The 19,232-nt window shown below is 41.8% G+C and overlaps 1 protein-coding gene across 1 annotated transcript; it reads left to right on the top strand.

Moving 5' to 3' along the window:
* Positions 1-764: 764 nt before the first annotated feature.
* Positions 765-18,296, top strand: foxf2b (forkhead box F2b). The gene is made up of 2 exons (XM_061883750.1): positions 765-2,212; positions 15,635-18,296. The coding sequence occupies exons 1-2, from the start codon at positions 1,327-1,329 to the stop codon at positions 15,796-15,798; spliced, it is 1,050 nt and encodes a 349-aa protein (XP_061739734.1). The 5' UTR covers positions 765-1,326; the 3' UTR covers positions 15,799-18,296.
* Positions 18,297-19,232: the final 936 nt, after the last annotated feature.

Below are 19,232 nucleotides of genomic sequence, written 5' to 3'. Positions count from 1 at the left end.
TTCTCCATTTTGATTAAAATTCTGTAAAGGACCCTAGTTTAGAACACTAAAAAACTAAATATCCAGAACACAGCTCAAATGTATCTATAAGTATGTTGTCAAGCTGGTATCAACTGATTTGTGGTATCAAAGCTGTCGATATTTGGCTCGATCTCTCCACCCCATCATCCAATGACTGACCAAACTGCCACCAGCAGGGTTTGTTTTTATTATCGGAGGAAATTGGGAGCTAAACACGCAGCAATTATACAATGTTGTCATTGCTTGGAAATTGCATGTTCAAAGATGGTCCAATGTGGGCTGGGTGAGTGTTTATAGGAACTTTTACTGGTTCAAATTGGGTGTTTGGAGGGTGGCTCCGTCTTAAAAAATGGATTGGCATAGTTTGGTTGACTAATTAGGGGCTTCACGGTGGCAAGAGGGGTTAGTGCGTCTGCCTCACAATACGAAGGTCCTGCAGACCTGGGTTCAAATCCAGGCTCGGGATCTTTCTGTGTGGAGTTTGCATGTTCTCCCCGGCTTCCTCCCACCTCCAAAGACATGCACCTGGGGATAGGTTGATTGGCGACACTAAATGGTCCCTAGTGTGTGAATGTGAGTGTGAATGTTGTCTGTCTATCTGTGTTGGCCCTGCGATGAGGTGGCGACTTGTCCAGGGTTGATTGGCGACACTAAAATTTGGCCCTAGTGTGTGAATGTGAGTGTGAATGTTGTCTGTCTATCTGTGTTGGCCCTGCGATGAGATGTCGACTTGTCCAGGGTGTACCCCGCCTTCCGCCCGATTGTAGCTGAGATAGGCGCCAGCGCCCCCCGTGACCCCGAAAGGGAATAAGCGGTAGAAAATGGATGGATGGATGGGTTGACTAATTATGAGCTAATTGCAAGTAGTTTATGATGGATGTTGGATATATTTGAAGTCATGCAGGGTTAAAGATGTCTGAAATAATAAAATGGTCGAGCTTTGTTAGACTTGACCAGCGCGCAAGAGGGGTCTTTTCGTGTCTCGTCCACGAAGGACTATAGATGCTCCACTTAACTCCACCGTGACACCCACTGGAATCTCGATCTGTTTGGACTTGAAACAATAACATGGTGAACTACGGTGGATGATCAGCCTCCCTCCGCCTCTCCGGGCTTCCTTTTCCTCCCGGGATCTGTGCGCACTCGTCGTGCGTCAGAGCGCCAGTCATGCGTAACAGGGACTGGGGGGACCAGATTTGCTCCTTTTTGATTAGAACCTCGCTTCTTAAGGGCCACTTGTAGCGGAAGCACCACGACAAAGGACGTTTAGTCATATTCGCATCAAGTGAGCAGCTCTCCTCACACATGACGTCTCCTCACCAGAGATCCAGCCCGGTGTCCGGCGTTCTGCTGAACTCCCCGGCCGCCGCAGACAGCTCGTCCGCCGCCGCCGCCGCCGCGAAAGGAAAAAAGCCAAACTCCGGGTTACGGCGGCCGGAAAAGCCTCCTTACTCCTACATTGCTCTGATAGTGATGGCGATACAAAGCTCCCCCACTAAACGACTGACACTAAGCGAAATATATCAGTTCCTCCAGGCCCGTTTCCCGTTCTTTAGAGGCTCGTATCAAGGCTGGAAAAATTCCGTCCGCCACAACCTCTCCCTCAACGAGTGTTTCATCAAGCTCCCCAAAGGACTCGGCCGACCCGGGAAAGGCCACTACTGGACCATCGACCCCGGGAGCGAGTTCATGTTCGAAGAGGGCTCCTTCCGGCGCAGACCGAGAGGCTTCAGAAGAAAATGTCAAGCCTTAAAGCCCATGTACCGAATGATCAACGGCGTCGGATTCGGCGCCTCGATCCTGCCGCCGAGTTTTGACTTCCAGTCTCCGTCCTGCCACGGCAACGGCTACAACTTGGACGTGATGGCGGGAGGCTACGACGGTCATCACGTCCCCCACATGTCTCCCAGCCCGGGGTCCACGTACATGGCGAGGGAGTACGAACCGGACAGCAGCAGCAGTCCCGTACCGTCGTCCCCGGCCATCGGCAGCGCTCTGGACGGCCACTCCCCGTACGCGAGTGCGCCCGCTCATTGGACCACCTCCGGCGGGTCTCCCTACGTCAAACAGCAGCCTTTAACCTCCAGCAGCCCCGCGTCATCTTCTCTGTACTCCGGCATGTCACCTTACTCCCTGGAGCAGACCTACTTCACCCAGAACCCCAGGGAGAGCCACGCGAACGACATATCAGGTATCAAAATGTATCACGCGTCACGATTGGCAAATGTTCATAGGGATTTCAAAGAATAATTGTCATCACATTTTTTCTAAAATAGTCTTGAGCATGAACTCAGTGGGGAGTAAATAACAAACTATCATTTTCTATTTCTGCGATGAGGTGGCGACTTGTCCAGGGTGTACCCCGCCTTCCGCCCGATTGTAGCTGAGATAGGCGCCAGCGCCCCCCGCTACCCCGAACGGGAATAAGCGGCAAAAAAATGGATGGATGGATGGAAATTTTCTATTTTAAAACGGTACCAATAAATTGGGGGGGAAATAGCAATCAAACAATTATTAGGGGTTTATTAATATCATCAACGCACAATAATGATTAATGATCTTTAAACTCGTGGTGTACTGCTTGAAATTAAAATATGACCACTTTACCTAAACTCATGCCATCATGCTTTGTTAAACATAATCTATTTTTATGTAAACGGTTAATCTAATCAGCTTCCCCCCCTCCCATTTTATTTCTTTTGTAAATTAAGTATTCCTTACATTTATGTATTGCTTCATTCGAAACGATTGTAATGCTGATAACGGTAACTAATATTATGAATGCACAATAATGATCAAATGTACACATTTTGAATTTTCAACTTGTGGTGTAGTGTTTGAAATTAAAATAGGATCACTGCTGCTTCTGGATGTACATTACCTAGACAATCATGCTGTGTCAAACATAATCAATTTTTATCATAACAATATAAAAGGTTAATTTAATCAGCTTCCCCCATCCCATCTGCGTTTGTTTGTAAATTAAGTATTCGTTACATTTATGTATTGTTGCATTTGAAGCTATTGTAATATTGTAATGATAACAGTATCAATGCACAAAAATTAATCAGTCAAAAGGCTGATTAATGTAAGTCTTTTGAATATAAACTTATGTTGCACTGCTTGAAATTAATGTATGATCACTGCTACTTCTGGATCCACGTTACCTACACTCGTGCAATCATGCTTCATCAAACATAATCCAGTTGTATCATAACAATGTAAAAGGTTAATATAATCAGCTTCCCCCATTTGCTTTCTTTTGTAAATTAAGTATTCATTACATGTATGTATTGTTGCATTTGAAGCAATCGTAATGTTGATACCAGTAATTAACATTATCAATGCACAATAATGATCAATTTAATTGATGAATGTAATGACCTTTAAACTCGTGGTGTACTGCTGGAAATTAAAATATGACCACTGCTGCTTCTGGATGCAAATTACCTATACATTCATGCAATCATTCTACGTTAAACATAATTTTTTTTTTATCAAAACAATGTAAAAGGTTAATATAATCAGCTTCCATCGGCTTTCTATTGTAAATTAAGTATTCGTTACATATATGTATTGTTGCATTTGAAGCAATTGTAATTGATAATGCTAATTATTATTCATTGCCAATATTGTTTTTTCTATTTGTATTTTTATTGCTCCATTTCTAGTGCAAACATTGTCATTTTTGTGTTATTGCTATTTACTTTGCTTTTTGGCATATTTTTTTTATATCGGATTTGCTAATGTAGTTCTGTTATTGTTGTTATTTCTTTTTGTTTTATCCCCCACAATTTCCCTGTCCGTCCTTTTCTTTTTTCCCCATTTCCATACCTTCCTGCTCTAGTCCGGCTGTGCCAAACACTAATTTTGTCCTTTAATAAAATCAAATACAGTAACAAGAGAAATATATCACACTTCTCTCTACTCTAAATCAACAATATGATTTGCCTGACTGGCTGAACAGGACATATTTGGAAAAAAAAAAATCATCCCTGATTTTCAGACAGACTATTTCACGATTGCATTACACAAATGAGTTATTTCTAGCCTTCAGGGTTATATAAAGCAGTTTGATAGATACCTAATTGGCCTCCCGAGTCACGCTAATTTACTTCAGCGCAACACAGGGAGGCTTTAGGAAAAGTCTTGAGGATTTCAAGAAGACAAGAAGCCCACACTGGAGCCTGAAAGGGTCTCAGAGGTTAACTAAACAAAGACTGTGCAGTTCAGACCACACCGGAGAGGATTTTAACCTCTGTGTATCCACATGAGACGGGAGGCCTTGTTCGACTTCGTTATTGACCCCGTGGGAAGTGTAAATGCGTTGGTGTGTACACTACCTGGCCCGTACTGCTGTCAGTCACAAACATTCTAGTGTCTCCGCGAGGGACCGACTGGGAGTTGAGATGGAGTCGCGGGTAAAGGCCATAGTCTTCCTCTGAAAAACAAAGTAACATCTGGAGTCCTTATGACCTTGATGAAGCCACAGGCGCCCAGTTCTTTTTTGCTGTCAAAAATGGAAGACTTCATAACTGACATTAATAACCACCAGATCTCCTGATTTAAATTATTCTTTTCAAATTAATTTCATGGGACCTGATATGTGAGGCGAGCTGGAATATTTACAAATAAACTACAGCAGCTGTAAACGTTTAAACAGACTTAAACACAGCCTAAAATGTATAGTCAAAGAACATAATCCAAGTATAAGTGTAATTGTATAAGTGTTAAATACATACAAACACGAAAAACAGGGGTATCCAGAATATGATCCGGGGGCCACTTGTGCCACATTGCTCATTCTTTATTTGCCTACGGTAAAGATGGAGAGATGTTCCTAGTAAAATATACAATTACAAAAAATAAATACATACATACACACACATTTCAGTTCATGGACAGTATGCACACATAAAAACTGTAATAAAACAATGAAAGGATGACTTGGAAAACATTTACTCACCTTGAAAACGGAAAAATATACTAATAAAAGGTTTTTATTCCTTTAAATAGCGTCTTAACACAGGGGTCCCCAAACTTTTTGACCCGGGGGGCCGCATCAGGTTTACAAAATTTCGCCAGGGGCCAATATATATATATATGTATATATCTCCTTAAAATCCCCTGAAGAGCAGGGAAACCTGTGAAACAGGCTTGTAGGGATGAAATAACCTCTGTGGTTTTTCCTGACCTAATGTATATTCCGTTCTACCCCGGTATAGAGCATTGTATAATGGATATATATATATATGTATATATATATATATATATATATATATATACATATATATATATATATATATATATATATATATATATATATATATATATATATATATATATATATATATATATATATACATATATATATATATACATATATATATATATATATATATATATATATATATATATATATATATATGTATATATATATATATATATATATATATACATACATACATACATGTATATATATATATATATATATATATATATATATATATATATATATATATATGTTTTAATTAGATTATCCAGAGAATAGTGTTCGATACCGTGGTAGAGCAAAATATATGTATGTGTGGGAAAAAAATCACAAAACTACTTCATCTCTACATAACTGTTTCATGAGGGGTTCCCTCAATCATCAGGAGATTTTAATGGAAGCATTCACATACCATGGTTTGTATAGGGCACAGAACGGGTAGGTACAGGCAGGCGTAGGGGCGTGGTGGCTACCTTTTGGCTCTTTGCGGAATTCTACAGAACTCAGCAAGCACATTTGGAACTTCAACGACAATAATGTTGAATATTAAATAACATAGCAAATTATTGCATCCAGCACACCTTACAACAGTGGTAATACAAGATGCAACCTATGCTTAAAAGAGAAACTGTTTATTATATACCACCCAGACCTGTCATCCCTCAACAAGCGCAGTGAAATTGTATCAGCATGCCGTCACAGACGGAGACGCCTCCTAGGTAACACATGAGCCAATCACCACGTCCCCACGCCTGCCTGTACCTACCCGTTCTGTGCCCTATAAACTAGGGTATGTGAATTATTCCATTAAAATCTCCTGATGATCGAGGGAACCCCTCATGAAACAGTTCTGTAGAGAAGAAGTAGTCTTGTGATTTTTTTTCCCACACATACATATATATATATATATGTATATATATATATATATATATGGCCATGATGACTATATGATTTGCCTGAGGAGACCCCGGGATTAGGAAGCAGTGGAAAATTGATTGATGTATGAGCTAGAATTGATGGATTAAAAAATAAATAAATAAAAACATTTAAAAAATGTTTTTCTGGATGCTGGTGGGCCGTAGTTTGGGGACCACTGCCTATTGGTATGCCCTGAAGATTGGTGGAAAAAAAAGTTTGGAAATTCCTGACATAGCCATGCACTCATGGCTATGTCAGGAATTTTCAAAGGGGGCCACATCTCTCTCAGAAGGCAACTTGTAGCAGTAAATATACATGAATTTTAATACCTCATGACATTATTATACTATTGTCTATGCTTTAAATTCAACAACAACATGTTTGGACTATATTTTGATAATGTTTGTTACATGATCGGATAATATTCAATTTTAAAGACACGCAGCACATGCAATAGTTGTTAAAATTGCAAGAACTAACAAATTCAGTACAAAAAAATTGAGTGCTTCATTGACAAAATTCCAGGCTTTTGCTAACACAAAATGATGTGGCGGGCCAGATGTGACCCCCGAGCCTTGAGTTTGACAACAATAGTATAGACCATGTGTATACTTCACAGTGCCTCACTTTTTCCACATTTTGTTATGTTACAGCATTATTATAAAATGGAGTGAATTAATTTTTTTCCTCAAAATTCTACACACAATAACCTATAATAATGTTAAGTTTTTTTAAGCATTTTAAACTAAGAAACCACATGTACATAAGTATTCACAGCCTTCGCTCGCTTTGTCAAGAAATTACAAGCTTGGTAAAACTCATTTTGGGCAGATTAGCCCATTCTTCATTGCAGCACCTCTCAAGCTCTATCAGGTTGGATGGTAAGCATTGATACACAACCATTTTCAGACCTCACCAGAGAGATGTTCATTAAGGGTTTTAAGTCTGGCCTTTTAGTGGGCCACTAAAGGACATTAACAGAGCTGTCCTGAGCCATTCGTTGTGATTATGGTCATTGTCCTGCTGAAAGATCCGAGTTCAAGTGCGATCTGGTATTTTAATTCAGAATGTCTCTGTACTTGCTGTAGTTATCTTTCCCTTATCCTGGCCAGTCTCCCATGTCCTGCCTCTGAAAGACAACCCCTAAAGCATGATGCTGCCACCACCATGCTTCAATATAGGGATGGTATTAGCCTGGTGATGAGCGGTGCCTGGTTTTCTCCCGAACATGACGCTTGGCATTCTTGCCAAAGAGTTTAATCTTTGTCTCATCAACCAGAAACTTTTGTTTCTCACTGTATGAGACAGTCTTTCAGATGCATTTTGGCAAACATTTACCAAAACATTGCTTTCATCTGGCAGATTTTTTTTTACTATTTACGTAATTTTTAAAAATATTTAAATTCATAGGCAATTCATTAATTATTTACTGTAACAATCGGCCCTCTAATGGCAGCCATGACGGTGTGGCCCTCAATGAAAACAAGGCCTGGGGTCCAGATCTGGCCCGCGACATCATTTTACCTGGCCCGCAAACACCTGGAAATGTGTCAATAAAGTACTTAATATTTTCCTCACTTAATGTAATTGATTTTTTAAATGTTGTCAGAAAAAATATATGTACTGCTTGAAATAGTACACATTTTAAACTTTTATAGTGTCCAATATTACAACAAATATTACAGTATGTTATAATACTATCCAAACATGTTCAAATCCCACCTAGTACCAACCTCGTCACGTCCGTTGTGTCCTGAGCAAGACACTTCACCCTTGCTCCTGATGGGTGCTGGTTGGCGCCTTGCATGGCAGCTCCCTCCATCAGTGTGTGAATGTGTGTGTGAATGGGTAAATGTGGAAGTAGTGTCAAAGCGCTTTGAGTACCTTGAAAGGTAGAAAACCGCTATACAAGTACAACCCATGTATCATTTATTTATTGAAATACTTAAATTTACAGCAAACTACCCATCAAAATCATACAAATGACAGCATATTATTATGAATTGAAAAAAAACAGTTTTTCGTTAAAATTCCGTTGACTGAGCCGCCTGTTTTTGACTGTAAAATGTACGGTGGTTTTTAACGGTGTATTACCGTAAATGGAGAAACAGTACATCCGTTTTTGCGGTAGAAAAAACTGGCAGCTAAATTACCAGAACAAAAAAAAAAGAACTTGTACTGTTTTCCATTCACAATGTAATGTTGTAAAAACCACTGTAGATAACACAAACATTCTGGTAACTAAAAAAAACACTATATTTTATAATAAAATGTTGTACATGTAAAGTTTTAAATTGACAGTTTGATTCAAACAATTTATATAATTAATAATGAAATCTAGAGGCATATTGAAGTGAAGTGAATTATATAGCGCTTTTCTCTAGTGACTCAAAGCGCTTTCCATAGTGAAACCCAATATCTAAGTTACATTTAAACCAGTGTGGGTGGCAATGGGAGCAGGTGGGTAAAGTGTCTTGCCCAAGGACACAACGGCAGTGACTAGGATGGCGGAAGAGGGAATCGAACCTGCAACCCTCAAGTTGCTGGCACGGTCACTCTACCAACCGAGCCATACCGCCCATACATTATTCGCTGTTACAAACGGCCCTCTGATGGCAGCCATAACTGCCATGTGGCCCTCAATGAAAACTAGTTTGACATCCCTGTTGTAGGACAACCATCTCTACAGCAATCAGGCCTGTTTGCAGGCCAGGTCAAATGATGCCGCGAGCCAGATTTGGCCCCCAGGCCTTGTTTTCATTGAGGGCCACACAGTCATGGCTGCCATTAGAGGGCCGATTGTAACAGTAAATAATACATTAAATCCCTATGAATTTGAATGTTGAAAAAAAAAATACGTAAAGTCTCGGCAGGGTTCTTGAGGGTGCATGGGAGTTTGCCCAACCAGTCTACATGTGCTTTGTGGACTTGGAGAAGGCATTCGACCGTGTCCCTCGGGAAGTCCTGTGGGGAGTGCTCAGAGAGTATGGGGTACCGGACTGTCTTATTGTGGCGGTCCGTTCCCTGTATGATAAGTGCCAGAGCTTGGTCCGCATTGCCGGCAGTAAGTCGAACACCTTTCCAGTGAGGGTTGGACTCCGCCAAGGCTGTCCTTTGTCACCGATTCTGTTCATAACTTTTATGGACAGAATTTCTAGGCGCAGTCAAGGCATTGAGGGGTTCCGGTTTGGTGGCCGCGGGGTAGGTCTCTGCTTTTTGCAGATGATGTGGTCCTGTTGGCTTCATCTGGCCGGGATCTTCAGCTCTCACTGGATCGGTTCGCAGCCGAGTGTGAAGCGGCCGGAATGAGAATCAGCACCTCCAAATCCGAGTCCATGGTTCTCTCCCGGAAAAGGGTGGAGTGCCATCTCCGGGTTGGGGAGGAGACCCTGCCCCAAGTGGAGGAGTTCAAGTACCTAGGAGTCTTGTTCACGAGTGGGGGAAGAGTGGATCGTGAGATCGACAGGCGGATCGGTGCGGCGTCTTCAGTAATGCGGACGTTGTACCGATCCGTTGTGGTGAAGAAGGAGCTGAGCCGGAAGGCAAAGCTCTCAATTTACCGGTCGATCTAAGTTCCCAACCTCACATGTGGTCATGAGCTTTGGGTCATGACCGAAAGGATAAGATCACGGGTACAAGCGGCCGAAATGAGTTTCCTCCGCCGTGTGGCGGGGCTCTCCCTTAGAGATAAGGTGAGAAGCTCTGCCATCCGGGAGGAACTCAAAGTAAAGCCGCTGCTCCTCCACATCGAGAGGAGCCAGATGAGGTGGTTCGGGCATCTGGTCAGGATGCCACTCGAACGCCTCCCGAGGGAGGTGTTTAGGGCACGTCCAATCGGTAGGAGGCCACGGGGAAGACCCAGGACACGTTGGGAAGACTATGTCTCCCGGCTGGCCTGGGAACGCCTCGGGATCCCCCGGGAAGAGCTAGACGAAGTGGCTGGGGAAAGGGAAGTCTGGGCTTCCCTGCTTAGGCTGCTGCCCCCGCGAACCGATCTCGGATAAGCGGAAGAAGATGGATGGATGGATAAAACAAATATGTGGATTTTACCACTGTTTTTGTTGTGTACTAAGCAAAGGGAATGAGGCGACACCAAAGCAGAACTGCGGTTTAAAAGTTTCATTCAAACCTTTGATTAATGTGTGGGGTGTGTATGCTACTACTAGTGTGGAATTAACGATGTAGAATTGACCAGAGGATGTTATCGGTGTGTGTTGAATATATCCCTCGTCGATTCCAGGAGGCAAGCAGTCGGGGGCTTGAAAGAGAGGCAGCGATAGTGATGGGTCCGATGCATCGGCTCATGCGTCGTACTCATAGAGCAAAACCCTGTGTCGGTGCTCGTACCGCTTTTCGAATGTCACGTGACCGATCATGAGCTGTTTTGGTCAAGTGACGGGTACGCGAACTGTGTCGCAGTGACGCTTGCGCGCCAAACTGGGTTTTTTTTAAGGAGGCACATCTGTCAACGAGATGCTGCTGCTAACAGAATCGCCGCACGTCTGTCATTGGTCATTTGTAATTTATCGTCGTTGAAGATAATTTCCGCCGTGTGGGAATATGTTGATCGTATATCGGAAAAAAAAAGGTATTTGTGTTCATTTCCTTGTCGTTTCATCCTGTTTTCTCAAAGTTTCTACTCGATCTGTTAGTAGGGCTGTAACGGTATACTTGTATTTGTATTGAACCGTTTCGGTACGGAGGGGGTTTCTAAGGTAAAGTCTTAACAAGCTGCTTTGCTCCGTCTGCCTCAGCACCCAGCATTGTCCCACCCACACAACCATCTGGTTACATTAATAGCCTTCAGCGAACTGTTTGATAGCTCAGTTGGTAGAGTGGTTGGCTGTAGTTGCTTATGCTGAGTTCCTAAGGGCACTGGTTTAAAATCCAGCTCATTATGTTTTTACCATGTATTGATTAACGTGGACCCCGACTTAAACAAGTTGAAAAACTTATTCGGGTGTTACCATTTAGTGGTCAATTGTACGGAATATGTACTGTACTGTGCAATCTACTAATAAAAGTTTTAATGAATCAATCAACGATTGAGCGCATGTAAAAAAAAAAAAAAGAATTCCCTCATTCACAACACGTTCTCTTAGATTTCCATGTTATGATACATGTTCACATTATTTATTGACTGTATCTAAAAAAGATAAAACTATATTTTTATTTAAATGAAGATACGAAATAATCCTAAATTAAATACATCACGGTGGAAGAGGGGTTAGTGCGTCTGCCTCACAATACGAAGTTCCTGCAGTCCTGAGTTCAAATCCAGGCTCGGGATCTTCCTGTGTGGAGTTTGCATGTTCTCCCTGTGAATGCGTGGGTTCCCTCCGGGTACTCCGGCTTCCTCCCACTTCCAAAGACATGCACCTGGGGATAGGTTGATTGGCAACGCTAAATTGGCCCTAGTGTTTGAATGTGAGTGTGAATGTTGTCTGTATATCTGTGTTGGCCCTGCGATGAGGTGGCGACTTGTCCAGGGTGTACCCCGCCTTCCGCCCGATTGTAGCTGAGATAGGCGCCAGCACCCCCCGCGACCCCAAAAGGGAATAAGCGGTAGAAATGGATGGATGGACTTGGTTTATATTATTGTATATACTAGGTCATAAAATCAGTGTCAGTTGAGTCGGTCCATAGGTTGCCTGTAGGGATTTTTAATGTCCAGCAGATGTCAGTATTTAGTGACACAGTATTGAAACAGTATCAATACAGTTTTGCAATGTGTCGAAACGTTACATGACGCCTCATCAACCCATCACCAGGCAGCGATGTCCGGGTCCAAGCAGTGGTCAAGGAACGGGGAAGGCAAGCAAGGCTCCGTGAGGAAGTCATGAGGCAGGACACGGTCACGGAAGACACTGTGGAAGACACAAAGGTCATAAAGACAGGAACGAGGAAAACACAAAGAAGGCGAGCAAAGAACAAGGGAGGAGTTCCAGACGTGATGCTTACTCAGTGGAGATTGGCTACGTTCTGGCGCCGGTTTCCTGGGTCTGCGGGCTTTTATGCCGCTCCCCCTCGTCAGGTGCAGGTGCACTGATGCGTGATTGTCTGCAGTCTTGTTGCTGCGTGGGTGTGCCGCGCCTAGCGTGAGCAGGGGCGTGTCCAGACGAGCAGCCAGAGGATGAACTCTGACATACAGTTACAGAAGGAATGCGGGTTCGAGTCTGCGCCGTGACAGTTTTTTTACAGAAAAAAAATGGCAAAATATATGGTGTTTTTTTATTATTATTATTATTTTTACAACATATCACTGTAAAAAAAAAAACATTGGTCGTTTTTTTTTTTCAACTTACTGTAAAAAACTCCCTACATTTTACAGTAAAATATATTGGTAATTTTTATAGTGTACAATTTGATGGAAAACTTGCTTCGAAATCATAAGTTAAGCAGATATTTAGGTATTTATTTGGATTTTGACCAAAAAAGTTGTATAAACAAACCCCGTTTCCATATGAGTTGGGAAATTGTGTTAGATGTAAAAAAAAAAAAAAAACGGAATACAATGATGTGCAAATCATTTTCAACCCATATTCAGTTGAATATACTACAAAGACAACATATTTGATGTTCAAACTGATAATTATTTTTTTTTTGTGCAAATAATCATTAACTTTAGAATTTGATGCCAGCAACACGTGACAAAGAAGTTGGGAAAGGTGGCAATAAACACTGATAAAGTTGAGGAATGCTCATCAAACACTTATTTGGAACATCCCACAGGTGTGCAGGCTAATTGGGAACATGATTGGGTATAAAAACAGCTTCCCAAAAAATGCTCAGTCTTTTATAAGAAAGGATGGAGCGAGGTACACCCCTTTGTCCACAACTGCGTGTGCAAATAGTCAAACAGTTTAAGCACAATGTTTCTCGAAGTTCAATTGCAAGAAATTTAGGGATTTCAACACCTACGGTCCATAATATCATCAAAAGTTTCAGAGAATCTGCAGAAACCACTCCACGTTGTCAGGATTATTTGTTGATGAACCCCAAGATGCAGAGAAGGAGGCAGGCATAGAATATGAAAACATGATTTAATTAAAACTAAACAAGAACAAACAAAAAGCACGCACGTGGGCGGAATAACAAACTAAAGGAGCTAGCACTGGAAGCTAGAAAACAAAAAGGAACTTTAGCATGGAAGCTAGTGGATAGAAAACAGAAAAACTGGAAATAACAAATGCTAGCACAAACAGCTTATGGCTACGACGACCAGGACAAAATGTAGCACGGCAGGTAGTAGCTGTAACAAAACGACATGACAGGTAGCACGACAAGAGTGACATGTGGCAACGACAATACAAGTCCGAATGACGATACAACTATCCAGCAACTGACACAAGACAAAGCAGGTACAAATAGGAGCGGGCTGATTGGCATCATGTGTGGCCAGGTGCCAATCAGCTGCAGCTGAGGAGGAACACAGCACTCAGGGAACAAGACAGGAAGCTGAAAAAATAAGAGCACTAGACAGGAACTAAAGACAGGAGATACTAAACACAGAGGAAACAGACAAATGCAGAGGAAAACACTAAAACATAGACAAACTGTCAGGGGAAATCCTGACACACGTAAGCGGCATGGCTGGAAACCAACATTGAATGACCGTGACCTTCAATCCCTCAGACTGCACTGTATCAAAAACTGACATTAATCTCTAAAGGATATCACCACATGGGCTCAAGAACCCTTTAGAAAACCACTGTCACTAAATACAGTTTGTCGCTACATCTGTAAGTGCAAGTTAAAGCTCTACTATGCAAAGCAAAAGCCATTTATGAAAAAGATCCAGGAATGCTGCCGGCTTCTCTGGGCCCGAGATTTTATCTAAGATGGACTGATGCAAAGAGGAAAAGTGTTCTGTGGTCTGACAAGTCCACATTTCAAATTGTTTTTGGAAATATTCGACATTGTATCATCCGGACCAAAGGGGAAGCGAACCATCCAGACTTTTATCGACGCAAAGTTCAAAAGCCAGCATCTGTGATGGTACGGGGGAGCATTAGTGCCCAAGGCATGGGTAACTTACACATCTATGAAGGCACCATTAATGCTGAAAGGTACATACAGGTTATGCTGCCATTTAAGCGCCGTCTTTTTCATGGACGCCCCTGCTTATTTCAGTAAGACAATGCCAAGCCACATTCAGCACGTGTTGCAACAGCGTGGCTTTGTAAAAAAAAAAAAGAGTGCGGGTACTTTCCTGGCCCGCCTGCAGCCCAGACCTGTCTCCCATCGAAAATGTGTGGCGCATTATAGAGCGTAAAATATGACAGATGTTGAACGACTTAAGCTCTACATATAACAAGAATGGGAAAGAATTCCACTTGCATAGCTTCAACAATAAATTTCCTCAGTTCCCAAACGTTTATTGAGTGTTGTTAAAAGAAAAAGTGATGTAACACAGTGGTGAACATGCCCTTTCCCAACTACTTTGGCACGTGTTGCAGCCATGCAATTCTAAGTTAATTATTATTTGCAAAAAAAAAAAAAGTTTATGAGTTTAAACATCAAAAATCTTATCTTTGTAGTGCATTCAATTGAATATGGGTTGAAAAGGATTTGTAAATAGGTGTATTCAGTTTATATTTACATCTAACAACATTTCTTGATGAATGTCAGGGCCCCGTGATCCACACTATCCAGCTTGTGGAGACAACCAGCAGTAGCATTCATGTACAACACATCTCCGTAGTCAATAACAGCTAAAAAGTTTTTTTTCCGCCAACGGCGTGGCGCAGTGGGAGAGTGGCCGTGCGCAACCCGAGGGTCCCAGGTTCAATCCCCACCTAGTACCAACCTGGTCACGTTCGTTGTGTCCTGAGCAAGACACTTCACCCTTGCTCCTGATGGGTGCTGGTTAGCGCCTTGCATGGCAGCTCCCTCCATCAGTGTGTGAATGTGTGTGTGAATGTGGAAGTAGTGTCAAAGCGCTTTGAGTACCTTGAAGGTAGAAAAGCGCTATACAAGTACAACCCATTTATTTATTTATTATTTCCCAACTCATATGGAAACAGAGTTTGTACAATATTTGTTGCAATATCCATCCATTTTCTACCGCTTATTCCCCTTTGGGTTTGTGGGGCGCTGGTGCCTATCTCAGCAACAATCGGGCGGAAGGCGGCGTACACCCTGGACAAGTCAATATTGGACAATATTTTTTTTTTCCCTGTCAAACTAAAACAAAATCTAATACATGTAGTAAGAAAATAAGAAAGTAAAGAAAAAAAATATAAGGTATTTTATTGACACATGTTATTTCTAGGCTTTTGCGGGCCATATAAAATGACGTGGAGGGCCAGATCTGGCCCGTCGGCCTTGAGTTTGACACCTGTGTGCTATAACATACTATGACTATACTTTTGGATGAGCTTCTCAAACCTCATTTAATTTCTTCTGACTTTCCTTCCACAGTGGGGATTCCACGCTACCAGAGCCACTGCGACAGGAAAGATTTTGTGTTCAACATCAATGGGGTGTCGTCCTTCCACCCCACGACTGGCGGCTCCTATTATCACCATCACCACCATCATCAACCTCAGAGCGTGTGTCAGGACATCAAGCTGTGTGTCATGTGAGCGCTCTTTTCGAAGCGAACAAAAGACACGCCGCAGTCAAACTGCACGTCAGCTGTAACAAAGGATTATTTTGGGCTGGGGTTTGTAGCAGAATGAGTTGCACAATGACTACTTTCACATGTTGCCTCTTCGTGGACGTGACCAAATGTGCATTGAAGGAACATGAATGAAGAAAAACCATTGTGGCCTTAAGTATACACAAAGTCCAGATTTACAACAAGTGTTTTTTCTTAAAAAGAAGCACCGAAAACACATGTTTTTGTTTGTTTGTTTGTTTTGCTACTATTACAGGCCTGGGCAATTATTTTGACTCGGGGGCCAATTTTTGAGAAAAAAAATGTTTATATCTGATTTTTAGGAACACTAATACAAAACCTAACAAAAATGTATGATTGAATGCTAAAGTGTTATGACAGACTGCCTTAAATAACGGAATGGATTTTTTTAAAAAAATTTTTTCACTGAATGAAACACCCAGAATGTACATGTAAATAAACAATGTGGGGTTTACAATATTACCTATGAACGATAAAACACTGAATATTGACAACATATAAGCGTCACACCCCCTCTTCATCGGCATATTTTCCCATCAAGCGAAACGCAACAAAAATGCAACAAACACAGTGAAATATGAAAAAAAATCACCTACAATCTGATCACTAAGCTTTAGAACTTTGTTGTAAAAATCCCCTTGTTCCTGACACGCGGATTTCAGGCTGGCCGTTCTGAAAACCCACACTGCTTGGTGCCTGGTCTGACTTAGATTACCATAGTAACTAGCATATTATGCAAAAGCACAGATTCCAACCATTGAAATACTTTGTATAGTTCAAGACATCACTGCACATTATAATGGCAGCTACAGTTTCCATCTTAAAGATCTGAAAAAAGCTATTTGGGAATTTCAGTTTTAAAAGATTAACGGGACACGTGCGGCCTCCGGGCCTTAATTTGCCCAGGTCTGTACAAATAAATGAAGCAAATGCGTCCTCAGCAATATCTCTGTGGCTTGTTTTATATTAATTTATTCATAACAGTAAAATTTTAATATTTTGAGATCATGATAAACCAGGAGTCTAAGTCTTGTTCACGAGTGAGGGAAGAGGGGACTGTGAGATCAACAGGCAGATCGGTGCGGCATCTTCAATAACGCGGACGCTGTATCGATCCGTTGTGGTGAAGAAGGAGCTGAGCCGGAAGGCAAAGCTCTCAATTTACCGGTCGATCTACTTTCCCATCCTCACCTATGGTCATGAGCTTTGGGTTATGACTGAGAGGAAAAGATCACGGGTACAAGCAGCCATGATCTTCAATAACGCGGACGCTGTATCGATCCGTTGTGGTGAAGAAGGAGCTGAACCGGAAGGCAAAGCTCTCAATTTACCGGTCGATCTACTTTCCCATTCTCACCTAGGGTCATGAGCTTTGGGTTATGACTGAGAGGACAAGATCACGGGTACAAGCAGCCGTGATCTTCAATAACGCGGACGCTGTATCGATCCGTTGTGGTGAAGAAGGAGCTGAGCCGGAAGGCAAAGCTCTCAATTTACTGGTCGATCTACTTTCCCATCCTCACCTATGGTCATGAGCTTTGGGTTATGACTGAGAGGACAAGATCACGGGTACAAGCAGCCGTGATCTTCAATAACGCGGACGCTGTATCGATCCATTGTGGTGAAGAAGGAGCTGAGCCGGAAGGCAAAGCTCTCAATTTACCGGTCGATCTACTTTCCCATCCTCACCTATGGTCATGAGCTTTGGGTTATGACCGAGAGGACAAGATCACGGGTACAAGCGACCGAAATGAGTTTCCTCCACCGGGTGGCGGGGCTCTCCCTTAAAGATAGGGTGAGAAGCTCTGCCATCCGGGAGGAGCTCAAAGTAAAGCCGCTGCTCCTTCACATCGAGAGGAGCCAGATGAGGAGGTTTGGGCATCTGGTCAGGATGCCACTTGAACGCCTTCCTAGGGAGGTGCTTAGGGCACGTCCGACCGGTAGGAGGCCACAGGGAAGACCCAGGACATGTTGGGAAGACTATGTCTCCCGGCTGGCCTGGGAACGCCTCGGGATCCCCCGGGAAGAGCTGGACGAAGTGGCTGGGGAGAATAAAGTCTGGGCTTCCTTACTTAGGCTGCTGCCCCCGCGAACCAACCTCGGATAGTTTAAAATGACATTCAATGACAAAATACAAGCTGTCAAAAATGTACTGTTTTGGAGAAGCCATATTCTGGGATAGTCACATGGCTCTCAGGTGACAAGTTAACTACACTTTCCAATGTTTTGAACTTAATAAGTAGAATAAAACACCAAGCTTATATTGTGCAGATTTCAGGACATTTAAAATGTTGGGGTTCTTATGGATGTTAAAAGTTTTCTCTTTGGACAAAGTACATGTTATCTATGTTTTATGATAATTATTACCCACAGCAAACATTGCACTTATTCTATAGCCGTGCCTCCTGTAAAATGTTCTAATAAAAATGTTACTACATTGTTGTTGTTTATCAGTTTGTATTAATGTGTGCAATATAGTACATGTGTTACCAGGCAAGCACCACACCTTTTCTATATTATAAGTAATGCAATAATAACAACTAAATGAAGGAAGGAGTTGAGTGTGAATGTTCCTATGCTGTAGTTTGAACTGAAATGCTAACAGAATGTAGTATGAATGTAAGAATAGTTGGAATATTGCATTACTTTCAATGTTGAAGAGTTTGAATTTCCAGGAAAAACGGAATTTGGTTTGGAACTTGGGAAAATGTTAGTTTGAATATCCAGGATGAGTGGAATGTGTTGATGTTGGAATGGTTTGAATAGGTTGAAAAATGTTGGACTTGTGCAACTTGGAAAAATGTCCCATTCATTTCAACGGGAACTTCCTGGAAATTTGGGGAAATTTTAATTATTAGAAGCATGAATGAGCTGAATTGGTTGGTGTTGGAGTTGTTTAAATTGGTCAAGAAATGTTCAAGTAGTAACAGTTTTTTAATCGAAAAATGGTATCATGGAATTTAGGGAAAACCAGGAATTTTACATTTTTTTAAAACAGGATCACCAACGCGGTGCCTGTAAGGACCAGATAAGTAGCCCACTGGCCTGTTCTAAAAATAGCTCAAATAGCAGCACTTACCAGTGAGCTGCCTCTATTTTTAAAATTGTATTTATTTACTAACAAGCTGGTCTCGCTTTGCTCGACATTTTTAATTCTAAGAGAGACAAAACTCAAATAGAATTTGAAAATCCAAGAAAATAGAAGACTTGGTCTTCACTTGTTTAAATAAATTAATGTATTGTTTTACTTTGCTTCTCATAACTTTCAGAAATACAATGTTAAAGAAAAAATACAACCTTAAAAATTATTTTAAGATTTTTAAACACACATACCTTTTTACCTTTTGGATTCCTTCCTCTTCTTTCCTGACAATTTAT

Source organism: Nerophis ophidion, linkage group LG22 (genome assembly GCF_033978795.1).
Source record: "Nerophis ophidion isolate RoL-2023_Sa linkage group LG22, RoL_Noph_v1.0, whole genome shotgun sequence".
In the NCBI taxonomy this organism is placed as follows: Eukaryota; Metazoa; Chordata; class Actinopteri; order Syngnathiformes; family Syngnathidae; genus Nerophis; species Nerophis ophidion.
Note: the sequence above shows the minus strand (reverse complement) of the source record. Positions and strands in the feature narration are given on the sequence as shown.